The following is a 24,661-nucleotide window of genomic DNA, read 5'->3' on the forward strand; positions in this document are numbered from 1 at the left end:
GTGCCATGGGCTGTAGGAGAATCTTTGCTCCAGCTTTTAAAGCACATCCCTCCCCATCCTTCTCCACTAACCTTGTTGTCTGCAGAGCTGTTCCTCTCTCACATTGTCACTACTCTTCTCTGCACAATTTTGTTCTGCACAATAATTATTTTTTCTTTTTAAATACATTATCTCCAGAGATACTACCACCATTTCTGATAGGCTCAGCTATGGCCATCTTGAAGCTGACTGGCATTGGCTTCACCAGATACAGGGGACACTTCTGACAGCTTCTCACTAGAACCCACTTTTGTAGCCACGTCACTACCAAAATCTCGGCATGAAAAACCCCTCCAGTGATTTTTTCAAACTCATTGAGTTTTCCATATATTCTGCTCATGACTCAAAATGCACATTCTATAGCCCTGAGCCTACACAGATAATTTCATCAAACATGGTGCAGTGTGATATTTTGGGCACCATTTGGAAATTAACAGATTGCCATTCAGACAGACAGGGGGAAATGGCTGCTCAAAAGACCTGTGTGTCACACCAAGTGGCAATATGTGCAGATGTGTTTGTACAGTCCTTAAAACAAGACCCATAAATCTATTCAGAAACTACCTTCATAAGGAAAGAATTTTAGAAAACAGTTAAGTATTAGAGTTTTTACATTGAAGTGAAAATATGAACATTTTTCCTTTTTTTTTTTTCAGGAGATGACTTTTTAAATCATAAATAAAAGAGTGAAACAGCTTCTCAGTGATGTAATGATATCAACAAGATCATCAAGCACCTGGAACATAATTTCTGGAATGTGTAATATCAAGTAGCACTCCTTAAGAAAAAGCTGAAAATCCCCTGACATAACTGAAAAATTATGACAAGGTATGAATATAATTTTTGCTTAAATTCATTAATTTAGTGCCTCTAGAACTTTTGAAATACCTGCATGAATAGACGTGGTTTTTCCTTATGCTACGTCTAAAAAATCCCTTGCATCCATCACAGCTGGAAGCACCATAATGTTTTCCGGTCGCTCGGTCTCCACATATTGCACAGAGACTGCTGACCCCGTTGTCGGCAGCATTCATGTTGGCAGCTTCTCCAGAACTGTCTGATAAGAGACAAGAACATGCACAGTTATGGATAAGACTTCCAAAACCACCCCATGAGCAAGTTGTAGCTAAATAGAGGCTTTTCCTAGCCTTTTCTCTTTTAATTGCCACTTACAATTTATATAGCATGACCCATCTGATTACATCTGGTTCTTACTGACATGAACACTTTCAAAGTGATAGAGATGTTAAAAGAATTTATGCAGTTCATTACAACAAATAATCATGTCCTAAACTCTTTTCAGCTGAAGGGTTAAAAATTAAAGTGCTTTTCTGCATTTAAAGTTACAAATACTCCTACTAACATGAAGAGGAACTTTGGCACAAAGCAGTTCTAATTGGTAAAGATCTCATTTATGAATTCTCATACAAACTGGCAATAGCTGGCAACTCTCTTACAAAGATTTGTGACATTAAAAAAAGAAACAAAAATAAGAAGGATTTTGTACAACTTTATTAAAAAAAAAAAACAACAAAAATACATGCTAAGAGTATTAATATACTATTAACATGTCTGTTATTTCCTTGAAGAAATTTTTGACAGGAGCACTGGTGCAGTCTTTCCTTGCACAGAATATTAGCTATGTGATTAACAATTAGTCACTGACCATGGTAAACACTACTGAATAAATTCACCTGAAATCAAACCAGATATATTTATTCTTTGAGTCACAATGTTAACAGATGTGTTAAAAGAAACAACTGCAAAACAGCTTTTCTGTTTTGTTTCTGGTTTAAACAGAAGGAAAATATACCCTAAGCATTTGTAGCTGTTTTGTCCAGGAGAGAAAAGACTGCTACATTAATCAGATATGCAAAAATGAATTCAAAAGTCAAATACATGAGTTCATGAACAGCATACAGGATGAACAGTAAAACTGTTAATATGGATTAATATTACTCATATTGTATAGATCCAACCAAAACACATAACACAAATACATCATAAAATTTTAATTGTGTCCCACCAAAGTTAAAAGTTAAAAAGTTCTCTAGATACAGAGACAAGCAGCCTTTCTGTTTTGTTTTGTTTTACTGAGCTGTAATTGATAGGAATTACTTTAAAAATTAAAAAAAAAAAAAAAAGAAATCTTAGAGGTAAGTTCTATAAAGAATTTTTTTAAAATTAGGATTGTCATGACTTGAAAATTTTAAAATATTTTTAAACTAGGTTACAGAATTGCTTTGGAAAAATATAAGACCTTTCTTTTGGAGTTTTATAGCTTTGCATCATATAACAGAATAATTGAAAACACAATATTTAAATGTTATGATGAAATATTTTACAGCAAGATAAGTTGTGCACATATACATATATATATATTGCACATATACATATATATATATATATATATATATATATATATATATATATATGGGCGTACTTATTTTCTTTGGTATTATTCTGAACCAAAAAGTCAAAAAATTATTTGATTTCAACAGAATTGTGTAATCTGCCTGAATGTGGCTTGCTAAGCTTCTCTAAATGTTCGTAATTAATTTAAACAGCTAAAAAAGATACACAGGAAGGTTCATAAGGGGCAGCTTTCAGTTCCAAACTAGCATTGTGACAATACTATGTTTTTATAAATGCTGTAAGAAAATACTTTAGCTAAACTCAAAACAAACTCTAAACATAAAAAGGCTGCACCTGATAACTAATAATTATCAAGCTAATCACTTACAGTGATAATTTAACCAGCTCTATCACCAACACATAATGCAACCAAGCACAACCTCCCTAATCTGCCTTCTCATTTTATTTAACATTAACAGATCAAAAGGCTCCTATTCAGCAAAAAACATATGACCAATGAAATACCCATAGTAGGAAAAAAAGCAGAGAAATCATCTAAAGTTATATAATCATTGTTGACAGCTACAAATTTAGTTAGTGCATAAAGTTCTGGTTTTTCTTCCTAAATCGATAACCAAATCTAACCTTCTGTTTACTAAGCTTGCTGGTAATTTAAAACCAGAAATTCAGATAAAACTTAAACCCCAACATTAAAAGTTAATTAGGTTCTATATGGCAGTTGCTAAATATTTTTCCTGCAAATCACTACATATCAGTTCTGCCTTTTAAAAATACATAGTGCTCTAGAACTATGAATTATACTTTGACACAATAAGCCAACATTTTTAGTGTATTAAAAGATTTGAAATTTTTGAATAGTTTAACTTGCTTGATACTTTATTCACAGTATTTTTTGTCAATACAGATGATGGCAGAATGAAATGGTATGCTTTCTATTTCAAGCATAAGTTATTGAGAAAAATTCTCAAAAATTGAATATAAAAAAAATCTGCCTAAAGTGTTACATTAGTCAAATGCAAATACATTTTCTCAACTAAACATTATCCTCTAAAAAGCTGATGTGATTATTTTTAAATCTCTCTTGTGCCTATATACACTTAGCTAGAAAGGCTAGAATACTTAAATTAAAAAAATATTAGTATAACAATTAGAAACTAAGCATCAAGAAACAGTAGCTAATTTTTTTCACAAACCTCTAGCCAATTTTTTCCTTTCCTTCTGAAAGTTATATACAAAATATACTTCCATGTCCAAACTGTCAATACTAGTTATTCATTTGTCTTACAGTAAATAAAGCAACTGCTGAATAGACCACTTTTTTTTCCGTTGATTAACTGACTGGTGACAGTACAACTACTTTATTATATATAACTTCTCTTATATTTTCTTTAAAGAATTATAATGTTACTAACTCAGAGTCAGCGATGAAGTGTAAGAGAGCAGATTTGTAGTTTGAAAATAACCCCCAAATGCTCCATTAATAAAACATTTAACTAACACCTTATAGCATTACTACACTTTTTCTGTTAACTGGCTTGAATTTGCCTCAAAGAGAAGAACTCACCATTGCCATTATACAGAATCTGCATGGTTTCAAACTCCAGTGCTGTGTATGTCGGATCTAAAACCTCACTGTAGTTTGCCATTTCCATGTCCAGTATTGGTTCTGAGAGCCGCATCATTGAATGCAAAAGCAGTGAAAAAGCTGTTCAAATGTACAACCTTCCCATTCTGTTTCACAGTGATTGATAATCCAAAGTTAACTATAACTGTGTCACTTGAGTGCAGAAATGGGAGGAGCTGGAAAACTGCTTCTTCATGCTGTATTTTACCTGGGTATTTTTTTTCTTTTATGATATAGTGCAACCCTTCTGATAATCTTGGAATGCTTTTTGAAATAATCTTATCGGGAATTGTTCTGGTTCCAGTTCTTGCATGAACCCAAGGACATGCAGGAAGCTTCCTATCTCTCATGCTTTGCTGCACATTTTGCTGTCAATGTATAGTACGAACAGTTCCAAACAAACTACTCTGGTTGTTCTATGTAGAAACTAAGTTCATATGCCATTTTATTCTCTCACTTCAGAACAATAAGGAAATGTGATATGATTATGGACTATCTCAAACTATACCCAAATCACCCACCTACATATTTTAAAAGACAGCTGTAAAATTTCTCATTTTACAGCTGGTAATGTTCTTTCCCACTGGTAACGACTTAGCTCTGTAAGCATCCTTAAGCAAGGCTTCTAGTCACACAAGTCTGCAGCAAGGCCAGTTCATAAGTCCCTCCATCACACAGTGTGCTGCTGCAATGGCTCCAGGCACTGTACCCTGCAACTTCTCAGACAGTGGCTTCCTGCTCTAACCCTTCTTCCTACAAGATGTGATGGCTGGATGGCATTTCCAAGCACCGTTCAGATGTACAGGAAGAAAAGAAATATTAATCATGGTCTCTGTAATGAACAATCTTTGGGTAGATCCACAGCTCACCAGTTGGTAGATATGGTGTGTACAAACCAGTTAAAAACCCTCCTGTAAAGCAACTTGAATCTGTGCCAACTATATAGCTGAACAGCAGAATTTCACTTGCTAATCAGATGCTTTCAAATGTTGGATAGCAGAATTTCAAATGTTATTAATCTCAATACATTCTTTACAGAAAACTACCCTTTGCACTCTTAAAAAATAGTTACATAAAGATTACATATACAGGAAAACTACACAGTTTATGCTTATTTAAGAAGAGCTAGGAACTGTATATAAAGCATTGAAATGCATATTTGAATAGTCTTCAGTTCCTACTCAGTAAAAGTAGCTGTAAAAGGGCACCATAAATTAACTCTCGATTAAGTAACTAAATAAATATTTTAAAAGCAGTTTATGACAGACAAGCTATCAATGAAGGAGGAAAATTTACACTAAAAGACCTACAAAAAAAGCCTTTCAAAATTCATCCTCCTAATATCCATGTCCCCAGGGTTACCTGAGAGACACGAATCATCCTGTCTCCTTGTGGACATGTAGATGTAGTCTCAGGCCAGTTCTCCTCCTGACTCCAGCAGAGTCCAGTAAAATAATTATGACAACAGGATTCTTGTATAATTCACAGATCTATCCCTAAACCAAATTGTATTTACAGTTGTGTTACTACTTGCACGAATTTTCCTCAGATTTTGGAGGGTCTCCACAGGGCTGTCCTTTTCAACCTACTGTTATTCATTTTTCTCTAAACCATTCATCCATTATTATATTTAATGTGATATCAAAAAACTGCAAAAGTTACTTCTTAAAAAGAGCAGATGATATGACTACAGATACTTCCTATACATGACAGAAGACAAATAATACAAAATATGACAATTTTTAAATATATTTAAGAATATGACCAAAATTTTAGAATATTTACTGCCTACAGTAATGGAAAAAAATTACTCAGAAAGTGTCATTTCACAGTAGTGGAAGTGTACAAGGTTTCACAGTTTTTAAACACAGCTAGTATTTCTTTCTTTTGCTTAAATAAGTATATTAAATTAAGATTGATGAAAAGTTATTTGTTGACAGCCAATGTTGTTTAGGAAACTAATTTCATCATGAGATGGAATAATTTTATATTACCTGATGGCTCAGTTTGGAAAGTTTCCTCTGCATCAGAATTTGTTGTATTTGCTACAACCATTTGTTGTATTTGTATAGTATTTGCTATAAAACTAATTACTAGTTACATAAAAAATGATTCATTGCCTTAATATGCTACTTAGCGTAAAATAAAAAGGCTTACATGTTAACTAGAATTATCTATTGTTCTTCAGTGTACACTTTTTGATAATATGTTCTATAAACATTATCTGGCTTTTTAATGACAAAATAGCATGCTTACAAACATATCTATTGCATATTTTTTATTTCAAAATGCCAGTCCTGACAACATTCTTCCATATAAGTAAATTTTAAATAAGGAAATGAAGGAATGAATGTAAGACGGAAGATATCATATATGACATGATCAAATCCTGCTATTCCCTCTGCTATTAGCAGAACTTCTTCAATGCTGCCAAAACAGGCCCCTTAGTGACTGCTAAAGAGAGGGAATGAATTGACCCTTCATACTTCTGTCATATAAAAACTCATTTCAATTGATTTTTTAATATGGAAAAATGTATGCTATAGGAATAACATTCTTTATATTATTTTTTCATGTTTTGCTAAGGAAACTTCTTACAGTCAAATCTTGCACTCATAAAAATGTGCTTTCTGGGGGATTTTTGGCGTCATGAAGTACATCATGAACAATTAATGTATACTAAATCAATATGGTAAAATATTAATATGTTTTTTTTCAGCCTTAGGTGGGTTAGAATGCTGTCCTGGAATTGGAGGAGTTGACGAAAGAAGCTAATGATGAACAGCTTTTGGTCTTATGTAAGTTCAAGCTTTATACTGTTCACTAGTATTCAGACTCCCTCACAGCAGATTTCTTTTCATACTGGACACCTGCACTGTTTTTCAAATTCTGAATGACACTGCAGTTTGTAGTACAAAACAGTTTGAGTCACGTCATCAACTACTGACAGCCAAGAAATATCACCCTAAAGTAAGAAAAAGTTTTAAAACTGTGTAGTTAGTCAAACTGCTAAGCATTTATTTGATATAAGTGATACTGTAAATTTGAGTAAGAAATAATTTCTCAAAGTAAATTTTGCAGTAATTGTGAAGAGAAAGCTACAATAATGGTTTTGTTAATGTGGTTTTCTTGCTTTTTTTCTTTAAATCTGATGACCTCAGGATCACATACAGAAAGCATTCCTATCTTATCTTTAAGACTATTAACTCTGTTAATTGTTCAGCTCTCCATATTAAATGTAATCATTCTTTCTGACTGTGGCATAAAATACAGCACAACCTAATAAAATCAAGGTTATTTCCATAAAAGTCTTCCTGAAAATAAAAACAAATCTCAAACTACTATCACCACTGAAACAGTTTTGGTTTTCTCTTTTAATAAGTAGCAATATGTCCTTTTACCTTTCCAGCTTAGTAAGAAATGTAGGTTGGTAGAAAAAGTGTTTAATTCAAAGGGGTTTTTTTCTTGTTTCCCATTTATTCTGGATAAGAACACACCTTCACGCTATTTCTTGCTTTGCAAGAACAGTGAGTTATGGTGGACATACTTGGAGGGCATCCTGGTTTTGTCAACAATCTGTCATATTTATCCACAATGCTGGCAAAACACACATTTTGATCAGTTTGCCTCTTGAAGGTTGGCACGCATAGGAAAGGGTATGAATAGAGGTCGCACTAAAAAACCCTAAAGAAACCATATGAGCTAAGCCAGAATGCCTCCTTACTACAGTAAACTCAAAAACCTCCAAGCCAGAGAGTTTATTTGCCAGAAACTTGCTACCCAGGAAGCAGTGTGAAATTTTCCACACACCCATGGGCAATCTCATCTTTGCCTTACAAAGGTACACACCCATGTAATAGCACAGACTGAGCTTCCCTCTCCTGGAACACACCCTCAGTGCCAGGGAGAACACTGCTAGTCACCATCACATCAGTTCTGCTGACGCCCACCCCCAGATGCTTCATAAATGGTCCATGAGTAATGACTGGGAAATGTTTGTGTTCTAAAATATAAAATTATGACATGTTCAACATGGAAAGCTTTGTAACACTGTGGCATTACTTTATTTGATAGATATTGTTGGCTTTTTATTTTTTAAATAAATAAAAATATTAGAGTTGGATCAGATCCAAAAATCAGTGATAAAATGTGTGTATCAAAGTATAAATGTGTATTACCAAGCTTCTTCAAAAAGAAATAGTCTTTTTGCTTAACACCTAGGTAACATGATGGAAATATGGCTACAGTCCTCTACAACTCCAAGATATTGCAGCAAGGCTTATAATGTTGTCATGACCCTCTCTCCCTCCCCCAGCACCCAAAAACTTCAGAGCCAAACAAGGACAAAGTTGCCTTTGAGCTGGATATTGTGAAAGGACTTTTCAGAACAATTTGTGAATCATGAGAATGTATAGCATGAAGGCTTTCACTAAGGTGACCAAAGGCATCATCATCTCAAACCCTGCTCAAACCCACCAACTATCATCTTCAACAAGTAAATTTATGACACTTAAGACTTTTCACTTTGTCCTAAAAAAATAAAAAATGGTTAAACAAAACACTAGAAAAGCACAATCAGTACCAGAACTAAATTACAGATTTTCATGGCACACTTATTAGGCAAGGTGGTAAGATTAGCTGCAACAAATCATGCCAGGTGAAACTTAAATACAGATCTTTGTGGGAAATCCAGGTTAAGCCTGTTTTCATTACTCACATTTTTAGACACTTAGACCACCCCAGGCATTCTATAGAAAGGAGATTCTTGCACATATTGAATTTGCCTCTTTTTCTAGTTAAATTGGTAATTCATAATATTGCGCTCCACTCTATCAAACAGCATATATAGCTTTCTTTTATAAGTTATGTTGAGGGTTGTGTTTTTTGTTTGTTTTTTTTTTTTCATTTTGGCGTAACACAGAACAGACAATTATTGTGAGATCTGATTGTCATTATATTTATGTTTTCAAAACATTTGTCTTTCAGAACAACCAGCTACAACTTCAATGGTCATGAATGTGAATAAATATAAAAAGCAAAGAACATGCCTGGTATCTGACTTGTCAAATACTATGGACCCACCCTTCAGCACTCTTTAGAGTTTGAAATAATCCCAAAATAGTTATTAAGATGTCAATGAGTAATTTGCATCAGTTTCAAAGCTGCATAAGAGATCTAATAGTCTAAATTCTTTGATAAGTAATTTACAATTTTAATCTTGCATCCACTTGAGTATTTGTATTGTCAGTAGCTAAGAGGAAATATCAAAGGAATATGAAAGCTCTAAAATATTTTGAGCCTGAAGATAGTTGCTGCAGGATAATTTTAAGGAAAATTTACACTTGCTGAGGACATAGCTCACTTTCAGATTCTCCCTCTCTATTCCAAATATAATTTGCTCCATCTTATTCTAAAAGGATGATTTATTTATTCACTTGCTATACCACAGTGTCACTGATGGAATATGATTCTAGGATAGCAACAGTAATATAATGGTTTTATATGCAAAGAGATGTTACATCAATTCTTAAGGTGAAGGTAGACAAAGCTATCTGGTTTATCTGATTTTATTTATCACTTACACATCGGTGAGTGACCTGGGTAGCATCCCACAAAGTATAACACATTGCAGTTTATAAATCCTTAGTTGTGCTCTCTCTTTAACAGAAAGGTGTTTTGAGGATGATTTTCACATTACATTCACTCATAATCCTCACAGAGCAAAATTATTAAGGCAGTATCTTCTACATTTTGCAGATGTCCTATGCTACTCCTTGTCAACAGTTTAGTGAAACCCATAGTGTATCTGTGCCAGTCTTTCAGCAACTAGCATCACCAGTAGGAAATATTTGAGGAAAAGTCATCTCATAGCCAGGAGGTCAAACATGGACCATTGCATTATGAGTCACCACTAAATGTCAACAGCTAGCTGCACAGCTGCTCTGTGTCAGGGTGATGGAAGAGTGAAGGCTGTGATGGTGCCAGTTGAAGTAACACATTTCTATGGGAAGATTTAGAAGGATGAGTAATGGTGAAGTGGAATCTTGAAAACAATTGTTCAAAAAGGAGGCTGAGGCATGTCCTCATTGCTCTCTACAGCTTTCTGAAGACAGGGAGTGGAGAGGGATGGAGATGCTGATCTCTTTTCCCTTATATCCAGAGATAGGCTGAATGGGAATGGTCAGGGAATGGGTCAGGAGAGGTTTAGAATGGACATTGAGAAGAATTTTTTTATCAGAGGGTGGTCAAACATGGAAGATTTCCTAGAGAGGTGATCGGTGCCACAAGCCTGCCAGTGTCTAAGAGGCATTTAGAAAATGCTTATCAAGATTTTAATTTGATCAGCAATGATTTAGACAGACAATTGCACTAGCTAGCTGTTACAAGTCCCTCTCAACTGAAACATTCTATTCTATTCCAATCTCATCTAGTCTAGTGAATCCTAATATTTTCTATTCAATCAGAACACAGTATGCCAGATACAAGTGACAGTCAGTAAAGACTGAGGACACAGAATAGTTATGCTTTTATCTAGCCATTCCAGGAGGATGTCCTGGAATGACAGTAGACTGCAAGCCATGTAGATATCAAATGTTATGCAGATGTAAAATCTTGTTTTATGTACATATATGTTTATATATAAGTATGTACATACAGGAGTTTATTGTCAGTGTTTTGTGACAGCTGAATTTGCCTCTTGAATTATCACTGAGTATAGAAAAATTAATCTGACAGGGGGAAGCTCTCCTTCTACATACAGATTCTTAATAATTCTTCACAGTGTATTGTCCATGTCCAAATTCTCTCCATGAACTAATAGCAAATTTGTATTTTTCCAGTTCAGTCCATTTCTGTGCTTGCTTTGTGTTCAGATTAACAGTAGATTTGCTAACCCTATCTGAGGTTGGCAGGCACTATTAGAAAATTGTGCGTATTTATGGGGAAGAGGGATAAAAAACAGGATAGTTTTGCTTTTTACATTGCAACAGATTAGGTTTACTGTTAAGTATGTGAATTGGTACTAGGTAGATTTTAGTTAATATTTCTATTTTAACTTAATATTTCTATTTTAACTTAATATTCTGTAGTTCATTTTACTCTTGAAAACTCACTATAGCCATGAAGTATTGACCATTTAGAGGGCTTAAAGGATTTTTGTAGCATAGAATTTTGTGGTGAGATTTGTTGAGGTACAGTTAAATGTCTGGATACACTTGTTAATTATTTGCTTAAATCAGGTAACTTATTATTTTCTGCTACACACAAGAAAATTAATCAGAGAGTTGTCCTGAAGAGCAGAGTGAAATGAGAAGAAAAGAGGAAAAAGTTCAGGCATAAGATAAAACCAAACCATCATGTTACTGATAAGCAAGACTAAGCACTTCTGTTCAGTCATCCCCAGGTGATTAGTAATTTCTTAATAAGCCTTCTTGGCAGGTTTTATGCAAACTTGCTCGTAAACAATGTTTTATATAGCCAGTTAGATAAAATTAACTTACAATTTACACACAGTTATCTTAGAAATACCATATAATGAGATTTTTTTTCCACAGAGAAACACCCTTGCCTTGGTCATGCACAATAAAAGAGTTCAAAAAGAGGTTAACCATTATCAAGGCAAGGTTTGTTTGGTATTCTCTTTTTTTAGCTTGCTGGAATCTTTCTTTTCTTTGTGATCAATTAATCATTGCAAGTTTTATAATTCCTATATTCTATCCTCTGCTGAATGAGGTGTATTCTACATAGCATTTCAAAACAAACTCAGTACACTTCTTCCCATGCTAGTAACTATATAACTCTTGGTCCTATGTAAAAGGCAAATTAAATAACTGAATAGTCAGACAAGTGCCATTATTTTCAGTTACTCTGTCTAAAATTAAAATTTTTAACTAGACCCTAAGCTGACTCATCACGTTCCTGCAGAAAGAACGTTGTGTCAACACTCTCAGTTTAACTCTTCCACGGCACTAGAATGGTTATGCAAGTTGTCTAATTGCTATTGGTACAAAAATTAGTTACTAAGTTTGGAGCATAATAACAACTATCAGTTTAGAGTGAAACTATGACAAATGAACAAAAACTTCAAATATTCACTGAACAAAAGAGCAGTAAGAGCACATAAAGGCACATTCTCTGTTTCAACCATATTTCAGATCAGCTCTTTAAAGTATCAAAAGAATTCCCTTTTATTCATCAAATAAGTTTTTAGAACAACTCACAGCCTAGGAAGTCATGTGTGTACAATACCCTGATTTTTACAAAACCACATAATGATTTGGGTTGAAAAAGACCTTAAAGATCATCTACTTCCAACTCCTCTGCTATAGGCAGGGACACCTTCCACTAAAACAGGTTTGTCAGGGCTCCCTCCAGCCTGACCTTGAACTCTTCCAGGGATGGGGAATCCACAGTTTCTCTGGACAACCTCTCCCAGTGTCTCACTATCCTCACATAATTTCTTCCTAATATTCAATCTAAACCCACTGTCTCTTGGTTTCTATCCTTTTCTCCTTGTCCTATCACCACATACCCTTAAGAAAAATTTCTCTCCAGCCTTCTTGTAGGCCACCTTCAGGTACTGAAAGCCTTCTATAAGGGTTTCCTGAAGCCTTCTCCCTAAAATTGTTACATTATATTTCTTAAGAGAACAAAGTAATTCTTGCTTTCACCAGACATGAACTGACAGCAGTATCACCTTGAAAATTCACATAACAAGGCTGTCTTAAGAATCAGGGAGGTCAAGGACACCTGATACCTTTATTGGCAGAGGCATCTATACCCTAAGCAGAAAAAATTCACATCCCAGTGAGCACAAAACAGAATCCTCTGGGGAAGGAGCTCTAGTCTTTGCTTTGCTGTATACATACAGATGCTCTTCCATCAGCCAGTGGTTATCTCTTTAATTTTAACAGCTTAGATTGTCCCAGGTAGGAACAAAACAAATACTGTGACTTCACAAAAGTACAGATATATCTGTTCCCAATAGATTTTAAACTGTGATTTTAAGAAGTTCAAAATCAGTAGAAGCCTGTTTTAAGAGCTGATGATAAATATAAGAAAATAAATTGGGCTGCATGTCTTTTAACTAGTTAAGACAGTACACTGATTGAGCTGAGTATGAAAAAATTCACTGGCATGGAAGATATGAGACAAGTCTAGCAAGGTTTTAATTGTTCTCTATCTTGAGAGGAGGTAAAAGGAAACTTTGAGAAATGGTCATATGTGCAGTTATACATAAAAACACCATGCAAATCATCAAGATAAAATATGAAAAATTATGGGTAGCTGCAATAATGTAGTTTACATTATCAAGTTTACCTCCAATAGTATAGGTAACAGTTAGGTCTCTGTGGGTTTTTTGGACCTGAAGAACATTCATATGGCAGTATTCATTGTTTTTAATGTATTCATGTAGGAAGGCTCCACTATTTTATCTGAGAACCTTGCAATCAGTAACATTATTTCCCCATCTGTGAGAGAGGAACAAATTATAATCTCCTTTTAATAAACAGAGAAATGAGCCAAAGGACAACTGAAGATAGTGTTTATGGCACTTGAGCTCACGTGTCTACAATAGAGTTGCCTGCACAAAAACCAAACATTCAATTGTCTTTATATATGATGATCAGAAACAGGCACATCTAAACAAATTCCTCAAACTTATCTTTAACAGGAGGTTGAACTGAATATTAAGTTACTATAGCTAAAAGGGGGACAGCTGTCCTGCATGGTCTTGCCTGCATCCCTGGTTTGTGAATGAGCACCCAAAATCCCTGTCACCAAAGGACAGGACTGTAATTTTCTTAAGAAGGCACACCAAGCACACAGGTTCTTTTCCTGGCTGATACCTCCTCTGGCCTGACAATCAGAAATACAAGGTATGCAGAAGACACGGGTCACTTCCCCACCTTGCTGGGACACTGTTCAGATGCATCTCCTGTGGTCAAGACTGTGACGCACATAAACAGTCACAGGAACAGCTTGAAGTTAAGCTGCCTTCTCAAAGCTACACTCTGTTTTGATAAAAATGAGAAATCACAACAGATTTGTTAAATTTATCTCTGAAGACACATAAAAGTTGCTGCACTCCAAAGTTTTGGAGTTTTCTTTAAAACAATGCAGTAAAGATACACACATTTTTGTCTGATTAGGGAGAAAAAGCAGTTGTGAACTGTACTTGCTACTGATTAAATGCCCTGACAACACCTAAAATTGATTAATCTCCTAGATAACATTGCTTTAACTAGACATGTGAGAAAATATATAAGGTGACAGTCCACTTTTGCTAAATGAGTTCTGTTAATAAATTAGCATTTAAAACACATTAGTATTTAAATGCTCTTGATTTATGAGAACAGCAGGAGTAACTTCCTGTGAAAAAGAAAAAAGAAGCAGTGGAAAAGACTGTCCTAATCAAAAATAACTATTTGTTTAGGAATTTGGAAAACTGAGTCAGTAGCAGTTGTATGCAAGGAAACAAAGATGACTTCCCTAAGGTGATAGAAATGTCACTACCGGGTGTATCCTATTTATGTTAAAGTAGATTACACATACAACAACAACAAAAAAAAAAACTATTTGAAAGTTTCAGAATCTGCAGGTGAGTGGAAAAATAGGACTAACATGATTTTCTTTTTAAGTTGATGTAAGGTCTACAGTCAGAGTGGAGTCAGAGTGGAACAGTTGTAGTGACTGGCTGCTAAATCTATCAACACAACAGCCAAACCAAAATGAATAGCAGTGTTAGCTGTTTGAAGTGAAAGCCCTGCTTGGTCTAAGAAAGATGGTGCCTCTTGCTAAAACCTGGGCTTGCCTGGGCTTTTGAGTAAGTAGAACTCTGAACAACACTAGAACTTCTCTGTTACACTTTTATTTTTAAAATGTAATAAATCTTAGGGAGAAGAAACATCATGATATTTTTCAGTTGAAGACTCACTTCCCTCATTTGATCTACATAGTGTTCTTGAGGAAGAAAAAAAAACAAAACTACAGTACTCTTGTCTACTGTTATCTTGAAAGGAACAGTTAAAAATAACTGAAAACCAACCATTCTTAGGAAGTGTGGCAGAAGTAGTCACTTTAGGAACCCAAAGTGTTCAGAATCATTCAATACTTAAAATACTAAATACGAAAAAAACATGAAGACACAATCTTTTCTGTAAACAGTTTGATTTTGCATAAGTGAAGTCATACTTTTCATAATTTAGGAGAGAAAAACAAATAATCAAAGACGACCCGGGATACTGGGCCCTTTGCTAATTTCCAAGTTGGAAGTGAATTAAAATGACTAAAGTAATATTGTAGCAGATTACTGTATTACATTGTTTTGAAGTGAACAAAGAAAAATAAAAGGAAAAAGAGAAATAAACAGAAAAATATAAACTAAAATTAAAATTAAAAAGAAAATATTACTTTGAGAGATATTTTCTGAAAGGGATATGAATATAAAACCCAGTCAAGTAAGAAGAGAAACAGGTAAGAACTAAATGATTGGGTATTCATATAAAATCCATTAGCAAGTTTTATGAGTCCTAAAGGAGGAACTGTATCAAATACTACTATGGACATAGGGAATCTTGGATACATTCTTAATCCTTTCCTTCAAGGTTCTCAGGAGATCATCAGGTTCAACTTTCTTCTCAATGCAAGACACATCAGGTAGCTAAGGACTTAAAATACTCATATCCAAAAATACTTTGAAGAATGGAAACTGCCTAACCTCTCTGGGCACTCTTGTTTTCTTACTGGACCTGGTGTCCCCTAGTTCCCACAATGGGAATTTTTCTCCTTACATTTAGTCCAAAATACTTTGATTTCAACTTACATCCACAGACTTCTATACCTCTTAGCCATCATAGCCCTCTTACCTGAACAAAAGTGAAAGTCCATCTTTTCACAAACAGCCTTGAGGTACCAGAGGCTGCTTGTGAGGGTGTCTCCCACAAAACTATCTCTAGGCTGAAATAACTCAGGTCCATTAGCTTCTCCACAGCTGGTCAGGTGTGTCAGCTCCTTTTCATCTTGGTGGCCCTCCACTGAACCTTCTTCACTTAATCCATTTATTTCCTCACAGAAAGAAGGGGGCGAATGGGAATGATGCACCATTTTAGATGTCATCTGACAAGTGCTGAGTAAAAGTAAATAATAATTTGTCTGAGCCCTGCTAACACAGCCCAGGATGCTGTTGGCCCTCTTTTCCTGGGATTCAGTGCTGGGTCATTCTCTGCTTAGTGTCCACCAAGACTCTGGTTCTTCACAGCATAGTTTTTTCCTAGCTAGCCCTCTAACTGTCTCCCTAGTAAAGGATAGTTCTCCAGTTGTTTTTCAGAATTACAATTCTCAATGAAATTTTTATTCCCTAAGAATCACAACAGCTTTCTAGCCTGTCCAGGCTAAATTACTAGCATTAATAGCACTACCTATTTTTCAGGTGTTTACATAAATAAAATTACCATGATGGACTTGGTTTGAAAAAATTGATTTAGCTGTCTCAAACAACTCTAACTAAGACACTGTCATATCTGTTAATTTAGCCAGAATAAGAAGCCAGCCAATCACTTCTGGACTCATTTCCCACAGCCAGCAGAACTCATCTACACCTCCTGCTATCTGTCATTCATCTGACAGTGAATGGCATTTCTGCTTCCATCTATGCAAGCAGCAGAGTTAAAAGCTGCCATTACAGCTGGAATTAAGGAGCACTAATGGCTTGCCAGCCATGTTCAGGGCATGAGAATGTAGATCTTACTGAAGGAGACTAAAAGGAGTTTGTTTGCCCATCTCAAGAAAGTGAAAAGTGAGAGGGAGTTTATTCTCAAAATAAATAATGCACTGTAAGCTAAATAGGGGAAAAACTTATTCAGACAATAAAACAATTCTGCCATAAGAACAAAGGCATAAATTTGAGTCTGGCAAGTGGAAAGCTTCTAAACATGTCAGGGTTATGGCACTGCAACAAAACTTCTCCATTTTGGCAGCAGAGGCGAGGAACCTAACTGGCTTTAAGACATGGAGTGAAATTTATGAAAGGTATTACATGGGTTGATGATGTCAGCCAAATTGGTGACTCAGGAGATCTCATCTAGTCTTATTGTGCTGAACATTTGCATCATGACTATTTTTGATAAAGTAGCTGGTGAAAAATATCAAGTATATTATTCTAATTAAAAATTAAAGAAATATAAATGACAAAAAGTTAACCTCATTGTGATAAGCAATTAACAGAATTATGCTGTGATTAAGCTGATGCATAATTAACAACTGCTATAAATTATGTTATCCATCTAATTTGCCCAGATTGGAATAGCATTATTCTTAGGCATGTTTAGCAAGTTCTGTGGTAATATGCACTTGAATGAAGTGCTCTTTACTAATGTGTTCAAATTCACAAAGCTGTTATTAGAATTGCAAATAAGATCTACACCAGCATCATTTCTTCTGCCCATCATTTTCTCTTCTTTGGAACTATCCCCGATAGAAAATCAAATTGCAACAACTTCAAAAGATGTTTGCACAAACTGAGCAAAAGTAGTGTTATTAAACACTAAAAATTTGCAAAAAATCATCATGATGAACAAAATGGGACTGAATTCAAAACACAAGCAGCTACTGAGTAGAAAGGAACAAGAATCATGGAGCTCACTGGGGGACAGAGGTCAAATTCACTTAACAAGTGGAAAAGGGGAAGAATGTTTTTTTCAAGTGATGTATATTTAAGGCTCAGAACTGAAGAATTTCTGATCATTCAAAGTCTAATGAAATCAGTAGAAAAAATCTTCAGCCTTCAAGTATGAGGTCTTCATGGTCAATATATTTTGGAGTTGTAAAGTCCTTAATTAGCTGACTAAAACATACCAATTAAGAAAAAGAAAGAAGTAACTAGTGGTTTACAGGTCTTCCAACTTTTCCCTGAAGGATACTGGAAAATCTCAACTTCAGAAACTAATAAGATATGATGAGGGAACAATTGCCTGATGAGGAAGGACCACATACAGCCTTGGGTGGACAAAAATAATGATACCATTCAATAAAAGTTTTTGGGGTGTGCATATCTTCCAACCTGCCACCAGCTTCTGCTATTTCATAGGTATTTATATGGCTTTCAGAAGCACATGATCTTTACAATTGATTCATCTCTGAATGGCCATCAACTTCTGAATGAGAGGAGTGTTGAAATAAGTCAGCCAACTTGATACAGTCTCTAGAAAGGAAGGAGGTTAGTGAAGCGTGCAGCAAAACTTTACTTACATTCAAGAAAGAAAACAACAAAGCACAGACACTTCAGTTCTTCATACACAGAGGAGGAAAGGCTGATTTCCTAGTCTGTGTTTCCATCCTCATGTCTAGGTAATACCTGCAGCCAGTAAGAGTAAAATAAATGCTAAATTATCTGCAATGCAAACCAACTATGCTCCTAAATAAAATTCTTATTTGGATTATAAAGGTTGAGAATACAGTGCTTTCATTCAAGGTATAAAGGCATTTCTGAAGATTAAAGAAAATGTTTAAGTCATCAGACAACATTGATGCCAGATTTTCTTCCATTTGTAGAGTAAAAAGGCATAGAATTTATACAATGTCTTGAAATACTATCTGGAAGGATTACATATAGGGAATAGAAGACAAAATGGTTTTTAAGACTGTGGTTCTGTTGATACAGAAGCATATGAATAAAAGATCCCCTGCTCTTTGGATGACTAATGTTTAGGTAAACTGGGTAAACTACATAGTAAAATAGGATTTGTAGTAGAAAAGCCTAAAAGAAAAACAATTTTAATTTGACTATGTGCACAGCATTTCAAAAAGGATGAAAGCACGAAAGAAACAAAGGGACATTTTGTAGTAACCTTGAGAACTACTTTACAACTCTTGCAGACTTGCTGACTTTTCTTGGGTGGGGTGAGCTGCATTTTTAAATGCTAAGCTTTAGCTAGGCAGGTAGTACCCATTTATTGCTTTATATATATTTATTTCAATGTTGCCTATTAATTCTATACATTCTTATGTATGTGTAGTCTATGCATTTATGAGCAACTCTTAAATCCAAACAAAATATGCACTGGTCACTCATAAGGTTTTGAAAGACAATTTGCTTTCTTCACCCCAAATACAACTTCATGCTCTTAAAATCGAAATAAAAGCATGTAATTTTTAGCTTTTTGTATTTGAAAAATATCTGCCTGCTTTAGCAGCATTCTTTTGCCATTTACATTACTTGAAACCTTATGGGTAATACATCCTACTTTCACTTGGAAGAAAGTGACAAAACAGAAAATCACCTCTAAACACTAGGGATAAAACTAACTCCCCTTATTTAGGTACAACAGGACTTTAGTCAAGAACAGAGATTCTTACAGCCTAAATCATAACTCAGCTGAAGTATTACATTCTTTATTGATTTTGTAAACTGCAGCGCATGCAAAATAGAAAGCAGTAAAATTATTAGCCCATCAGTACTTTCTGTCTGCAGAAGTGATACTGTTACACCAGCATATCAGATTGATTCTGGAATTATCATAAATTAGACTATTTTATTCAACAGTTAAACATTTATCTGTTTATTTTCACATATAGCCCCTGGATTTGGCTAATAGAGGAGAGGAAAAAAAAACACCACTTGAAATTACAGCCTACACATCCTCTCCCACTGGGATCACTAAAAAAGCACGTAGAAATCATCAGAGATGCTAAAGTGAGGATGAAGCCTAGAAACGGATCCATACTTAAGGTACCTCTCTGCCTCTCTCCCTACCGTCACTCATCTATGCAAGGTAAATTCTCCATCATCCATGATGAGAACTTGGAATCTTTACAGGAAGCACACACTTGTCTATGTACCTCTTTTAGTTCTACATTTTCAGACCTACCTTACACACCTAATTCTATAGTCATTAGTAGGGCAATAAAATGACATAAAATGAGCAAAGAGCAATAAAGCAATCATATTCCAGCATGTTTATTTAGTGTGGTCCTTAATGACAGAGACCTTCGGACCCACTGATACCTGGAGCCACTACAAATTCTCCTCTGCTTCAGAATCATGGTTATTATTACTCCCAGACTTATGCCCAATGTTTTAAAACCTGGTTCACATGAACTGTGCAAAAAAAACAAAAAACAAAAAAAAACCCCAAAAAACCCCAAAAAAACAAACCAAAAAAAAGCCCCAAAAAAACAAACTCACAGGAAGAAAAATCAGTTTTACGAGAAAAATGAAAGTTCTTCAAATTCATCCCAAATCTACTTGCATATGAGTTAGATACAATGAAAAATTTGCATGGGTGCACTGAGGTTGCGCTAAAACCTGTGATTATGTACCTTAGTCTTTGAGTATACTGTTCAAATTAGCTGAAAACATCAAATGGTATTTAGTGGCTATTGTTATTAGACTGTAGACATATGCATAAGGAAGGTATACTACATGTTTGTGAATCTGATGGTAAATCACTTCTCTCTCCCCAAAATACTTATAGCATACCGTGATTAGTGATTAGTGGTTAGTTCTACAACTCTTTCTATGACAATCTAAAATCTCTTGCATTGCTAGTTCTTCTATTTGTGTCTCCATTTTTAGACTTTTCTAGAGATAGTCACTCTTTTGGTTAGCCTTTTATTAGACAGATTGGTTTTACTGCAGATTTCAGCCGGAGTTTGTTTCTCTACAATAAGCTCTGGGTATCTGTCATGTTTCAAACTGGAATGAGATGCACAAACATGGAAGCCTGTCCATATAATAGTAACTACTCAGAACACATAATTGATGTGACTCATATAACATGTGATATGCTGCATTAATATTGTAAGCATAGCATACAACATGTGTTTGCACAAGCAAGGGCATCCAATATATATAAAATGTATACAGATTGCCAAAATTCTACAAATAGCATGCTCTATTAGAAAAGTTGGTCAAAAACTATTCAGGTAAAATTTGTCCTTTTCATTTGAATTTCCAGGTGTTCAAACACTATCCCATTGTGCAAAAACTCAGCTTGCTGAAATAAAAGCACAATAAAAAAGAGCTATGTGTTGAATTATTTCAGTGAGCTAGGATCCAAAGAAAAGTACTATGATAAATCACATAATTTTGCTTAAAAGTAGGGGGAAACAAAACATGGACACATAGAGGAGAAAAAAAAAAAAGAAAAAATAATGGGAGTAAACCAAAACACAACACAAAGCAGTGCCTCTTTCAGGATGATTGAATCTTTCTTAATCCATATTTTACTCTCTGCTACATAATTTTACACTGTTGACAAAGTCAGGCAGTTGGAAGAGGGTTGGAAAAACATACATAGCTTTTTGTCAACTTTATGCCTCCCTAAATTTAGAAGGCATTTCTGAATAAAGAAGTTAAAAATAAATCACAAAACAGTGTCTATAATGTGGTCTGAATTATCCAGCCATAAAAAAATATGGAAACATTTTTAATATATTTCAATAGAATTTTCATAACATAAATAATAGCAACAACACAACTGGTAACAAAAAAGTTATTTGTAGCTGAACTTACAAAGATGACCTTTCAAAAAAACCCTACACTCCCTATATATACTCTGGCTTGTTTGCCTACATGTTTAAACTATTCTAAAAAACTCATAGTTAAAATGTAGCCAACATGTACTTTACCTAATCTTAATAGCAAAACTTGGCACTGAGGTCTCGGACAAGCAAATATAGTCACGTTATTAGTTACAATTTTAGCTTCCAAAATGAAAATTAATACCAATTTATCTGGGTACTGTAAATTACCAAAATATAAGTAAAAATTAATGTATACAAATTTACATTAAAGTTTTATTTTTAACAAATATATCTATAGTGAGAGAGAGAGAATGCTTTTGTATATATAGGGAGTTAAAAGGTTATGCAAATGCACATATCTAAATATGCACATATTTAGATAGGGTCCTGTTTCAATGCAATCCCATTATCTTTAAGGAAATATGCTGATAAGGTAGAAGTTGCAACATATGCATTTTATAGCACGTTTAAAAGTGGAATTTCTAAGAAGAAAACTTCCAGAATTTTGTGAACATTCACCATATTAATTATTTAGTGACTACGGAAACATCATCAAAAAAAACTTGACATGAATGGTAACTACTAGGCTAAATCAAAATTTTGAATTTTTTGAAATTTTCTGAAAAATTATCTACAAAATAATGACAATGAAAAATTAAAACCAATGGATCAAGCCAGTTGTCAAAATGAAGAAAATGTTAGTTAATTGAATGATGAAAAATTGTTAATTAAACTTAAAAAAGGTTCTTTAAACCTTCAGCAAATTAGAAATTTTCTATTTCTAACAATAGTTAGATGCAATACCAAAACCAGGTTCTCATTTATGTCCATTTCTTCCAACTCATTGCCTCTTCTCTACTCAATAGCATTTTAGATCCAGAGCTGGAGTACAGTGCCTTCCACCTGCGCAACCAGCTAAAACAAAATTAACCTTTTTTATTTTTGGGAACTTGTGGTCAGTGAAAAGCAGAATAATTAAAAAGCTTTTTTACAATCTCTGTATGAGATTTATCATGCCTCACCTTACAAGTCACTCAAGTTCCTGAAATTTTTCATTCTGCTACCCTTTCACGTCAATCCTCTTATTCCTTACTCTTTGCAGTCTTACTAAGCTTTTATTTTTTTGAGTTAATGAACACAGACTTTTACCTCTAACTCTGACAAGCTCACTGCTGAAACCATTGTTCATCAGAAATATGTAAAAGCAAATGGTATTAATTCTATAAAAAACTTTAGTACGTTGGAAAATCAAGTCACTTTTCTTGATTTTCCAACATACCAACATCAAGCTAAACAAATATGATCACACAATAAACTTGCAGCATTTAACTGAATGTAGTCATAAAGTATACAATTCAGTAACCAAATCCACACACAAAATGTGTAAATTATTCCAAAGCAGCACTACACCTCAAACAATAGCAACATGTACTATCTATCTTCCTTTGTACTAAGGGACAAAGGATGTAACTCCTTTAGTCTCTTTACATACATTAAAATAATACATACCATTCAGGACAATTTTTTCAAACAAACTTATGAAGAAAGCTATCTAGTACTCATAGTAAAAAGCAGAATTAGAAAAGACAAATTTGAACCCAGAAATAAACGTTAAGTCTAGAAATAGGAGCTCACGTAAGTCCAAGGACAATCTTCAGATGACAGCTGGAATGCAACTCTGATAAAAGATAATCAAATTTTAGTCAGACCAATAAAATTGTATTTTCAGGGTTTTTAGGCTATAAAAAGGACACTGCAATTATTTTATGCCACAAAAATATGTAATAATATTGTATCTAATGCAGCAACTTCTCCAAACCAAAATTTCCTCCTATACACACACACACACACACACACAGAGCAGCAATATTCATTGTACCACCATTATCAAAAGGAAAGAGAACTAGCAACCACAACTGTTTGTGATGGTTTTGGTCACTCTTCCTTTTTGCTGGTGGACAAGATGATCAGTTTACACACACCCCATAAAATAGGCAGAATGTATTTTAATAGACATCCAGTTGCATGAAAATCTGACCCTAGACCTAAGTGCTCTCTAGACTGGTATGATGATAAGACTGTATTTGCAAGAAATACATGCATTATAAATTCTAATTTAAATATCTCTAAGCTAACTGAATAAACTGAAATAATTCTAAATATTACCAGATATTAATTAAAAGCATTCTTCCCTCAAAACTGGTTTCCATATATCTAAACTCCATGTGACTCTACTATCAGCTATATTCTGATATACTAAAGCAACATAGCCAGTCACAATTGAGAAAACACATTATACATAGCACTTTGCCATGAAACTCTAGATGAGTTAATGATAAATAATGGCCTACAATTCATGTGTGACTTATTTTAGCAAATCGCACTGATACAGCAATTCAAGCATGCTGCATCAAGGCTGCACTAAGTATAATCAAAGGGGCTTGCAGAAAAATCAGCAGAAATTACAAAACACTTAATGGAAAAGAAAGAGACATGCCTAGAAGACCCACAAACGCAGTGTTGTTTGGCTGTTTTAACACGTCTGTTTTACCAGGATTTGCAGTTCACCACAGTTTGTGGACAAAAGAGCTAAAGCATCTGTTCAAGTCCAAAGAATTGAAAGAGTATCCTCTCTTATCCAGTATCACTGTGATGGCTGCCATCTTGACTGACACTAAAGTGTGGCATAACTTTGCAACCTCTCTTTTAACTTTTTAAGTGGTTTATCAATACCTAAGATGTGGGAACGTGATAGATGTACTCTGAAGCAGTGGGTCTGCAACAATGACTTTGCAACCTCATTAATCAATTCCTTTCTGTAAGTCCTCATGGATATATTGAACAACAGAAGTCCTAGGAATATCTGTCTGTCTGGACAAATCTATGTGTGACTTCATTAGCAATTTCCTTTCAGTACAAAACTAACTTTAAGCCTAATCCTAGCCCTGCCCTTTGTTTTCTATTAAACAATCATTAATCCAGGAAAAATCTTCCATCTTAACTCATGGTAGCTTTGTTTCCTTACATGCTTTTTTGCGGAAATTTGCCAAAGGCTTCTTGGAACATTAACTACATAGTGACAATGTCTAAAACCACAAC

The 24,661-nt window shown here is 34.6% G+C and overlaps 1 protein-coding gene across 2 annotated transcripts in view; it reads right to left on the reverse strand.

The window, feature by feature from the left end:
* The window catches only part of HNF4G (hepatocyte nuclear factor 4 gamma), a 57,105-nt gene that overhangs the window by 15,395 nt on the left and 17,049 nt on the right, over positions 1-24,661 (reverse strand). Inside the window, exons 1-2 of one of the 2 annotated variants that reach the window (XM_077786600.1) lie at positions 3,980-4,097; positions 928-1,096 (exon numbers count right to left, since the gene is read on the reverse strand). In XM_077786600.1, the coding sequence (XP_077642726.1) occupies positions 928-1,096; positions 3,980-4,097 (287 nt within the window). Of the gene's footprint in view, positions 1-927; positions 1,097-3,979; positions 4,098-24,661 lie in introns of those variants that run through there. The other variant, XM_021550537.1, reaches the window with a different exon arrangement.

The sequence above is a fragment of the Lonchura striata genome, chromosome 1 (assembly GCF_046129695.1).
Source record: "Lonchura striata isolate bLonStr1 chromosome 1, bLonStr1.mat, whole genome shotgun sequence".
In the NCBI taxonomy this organism is placed as follows: Eukaryota; Metazoa; Chordata; class Aves; order Passeriformes; family Estrildidae; genus Lonchura; species Lonchura striata.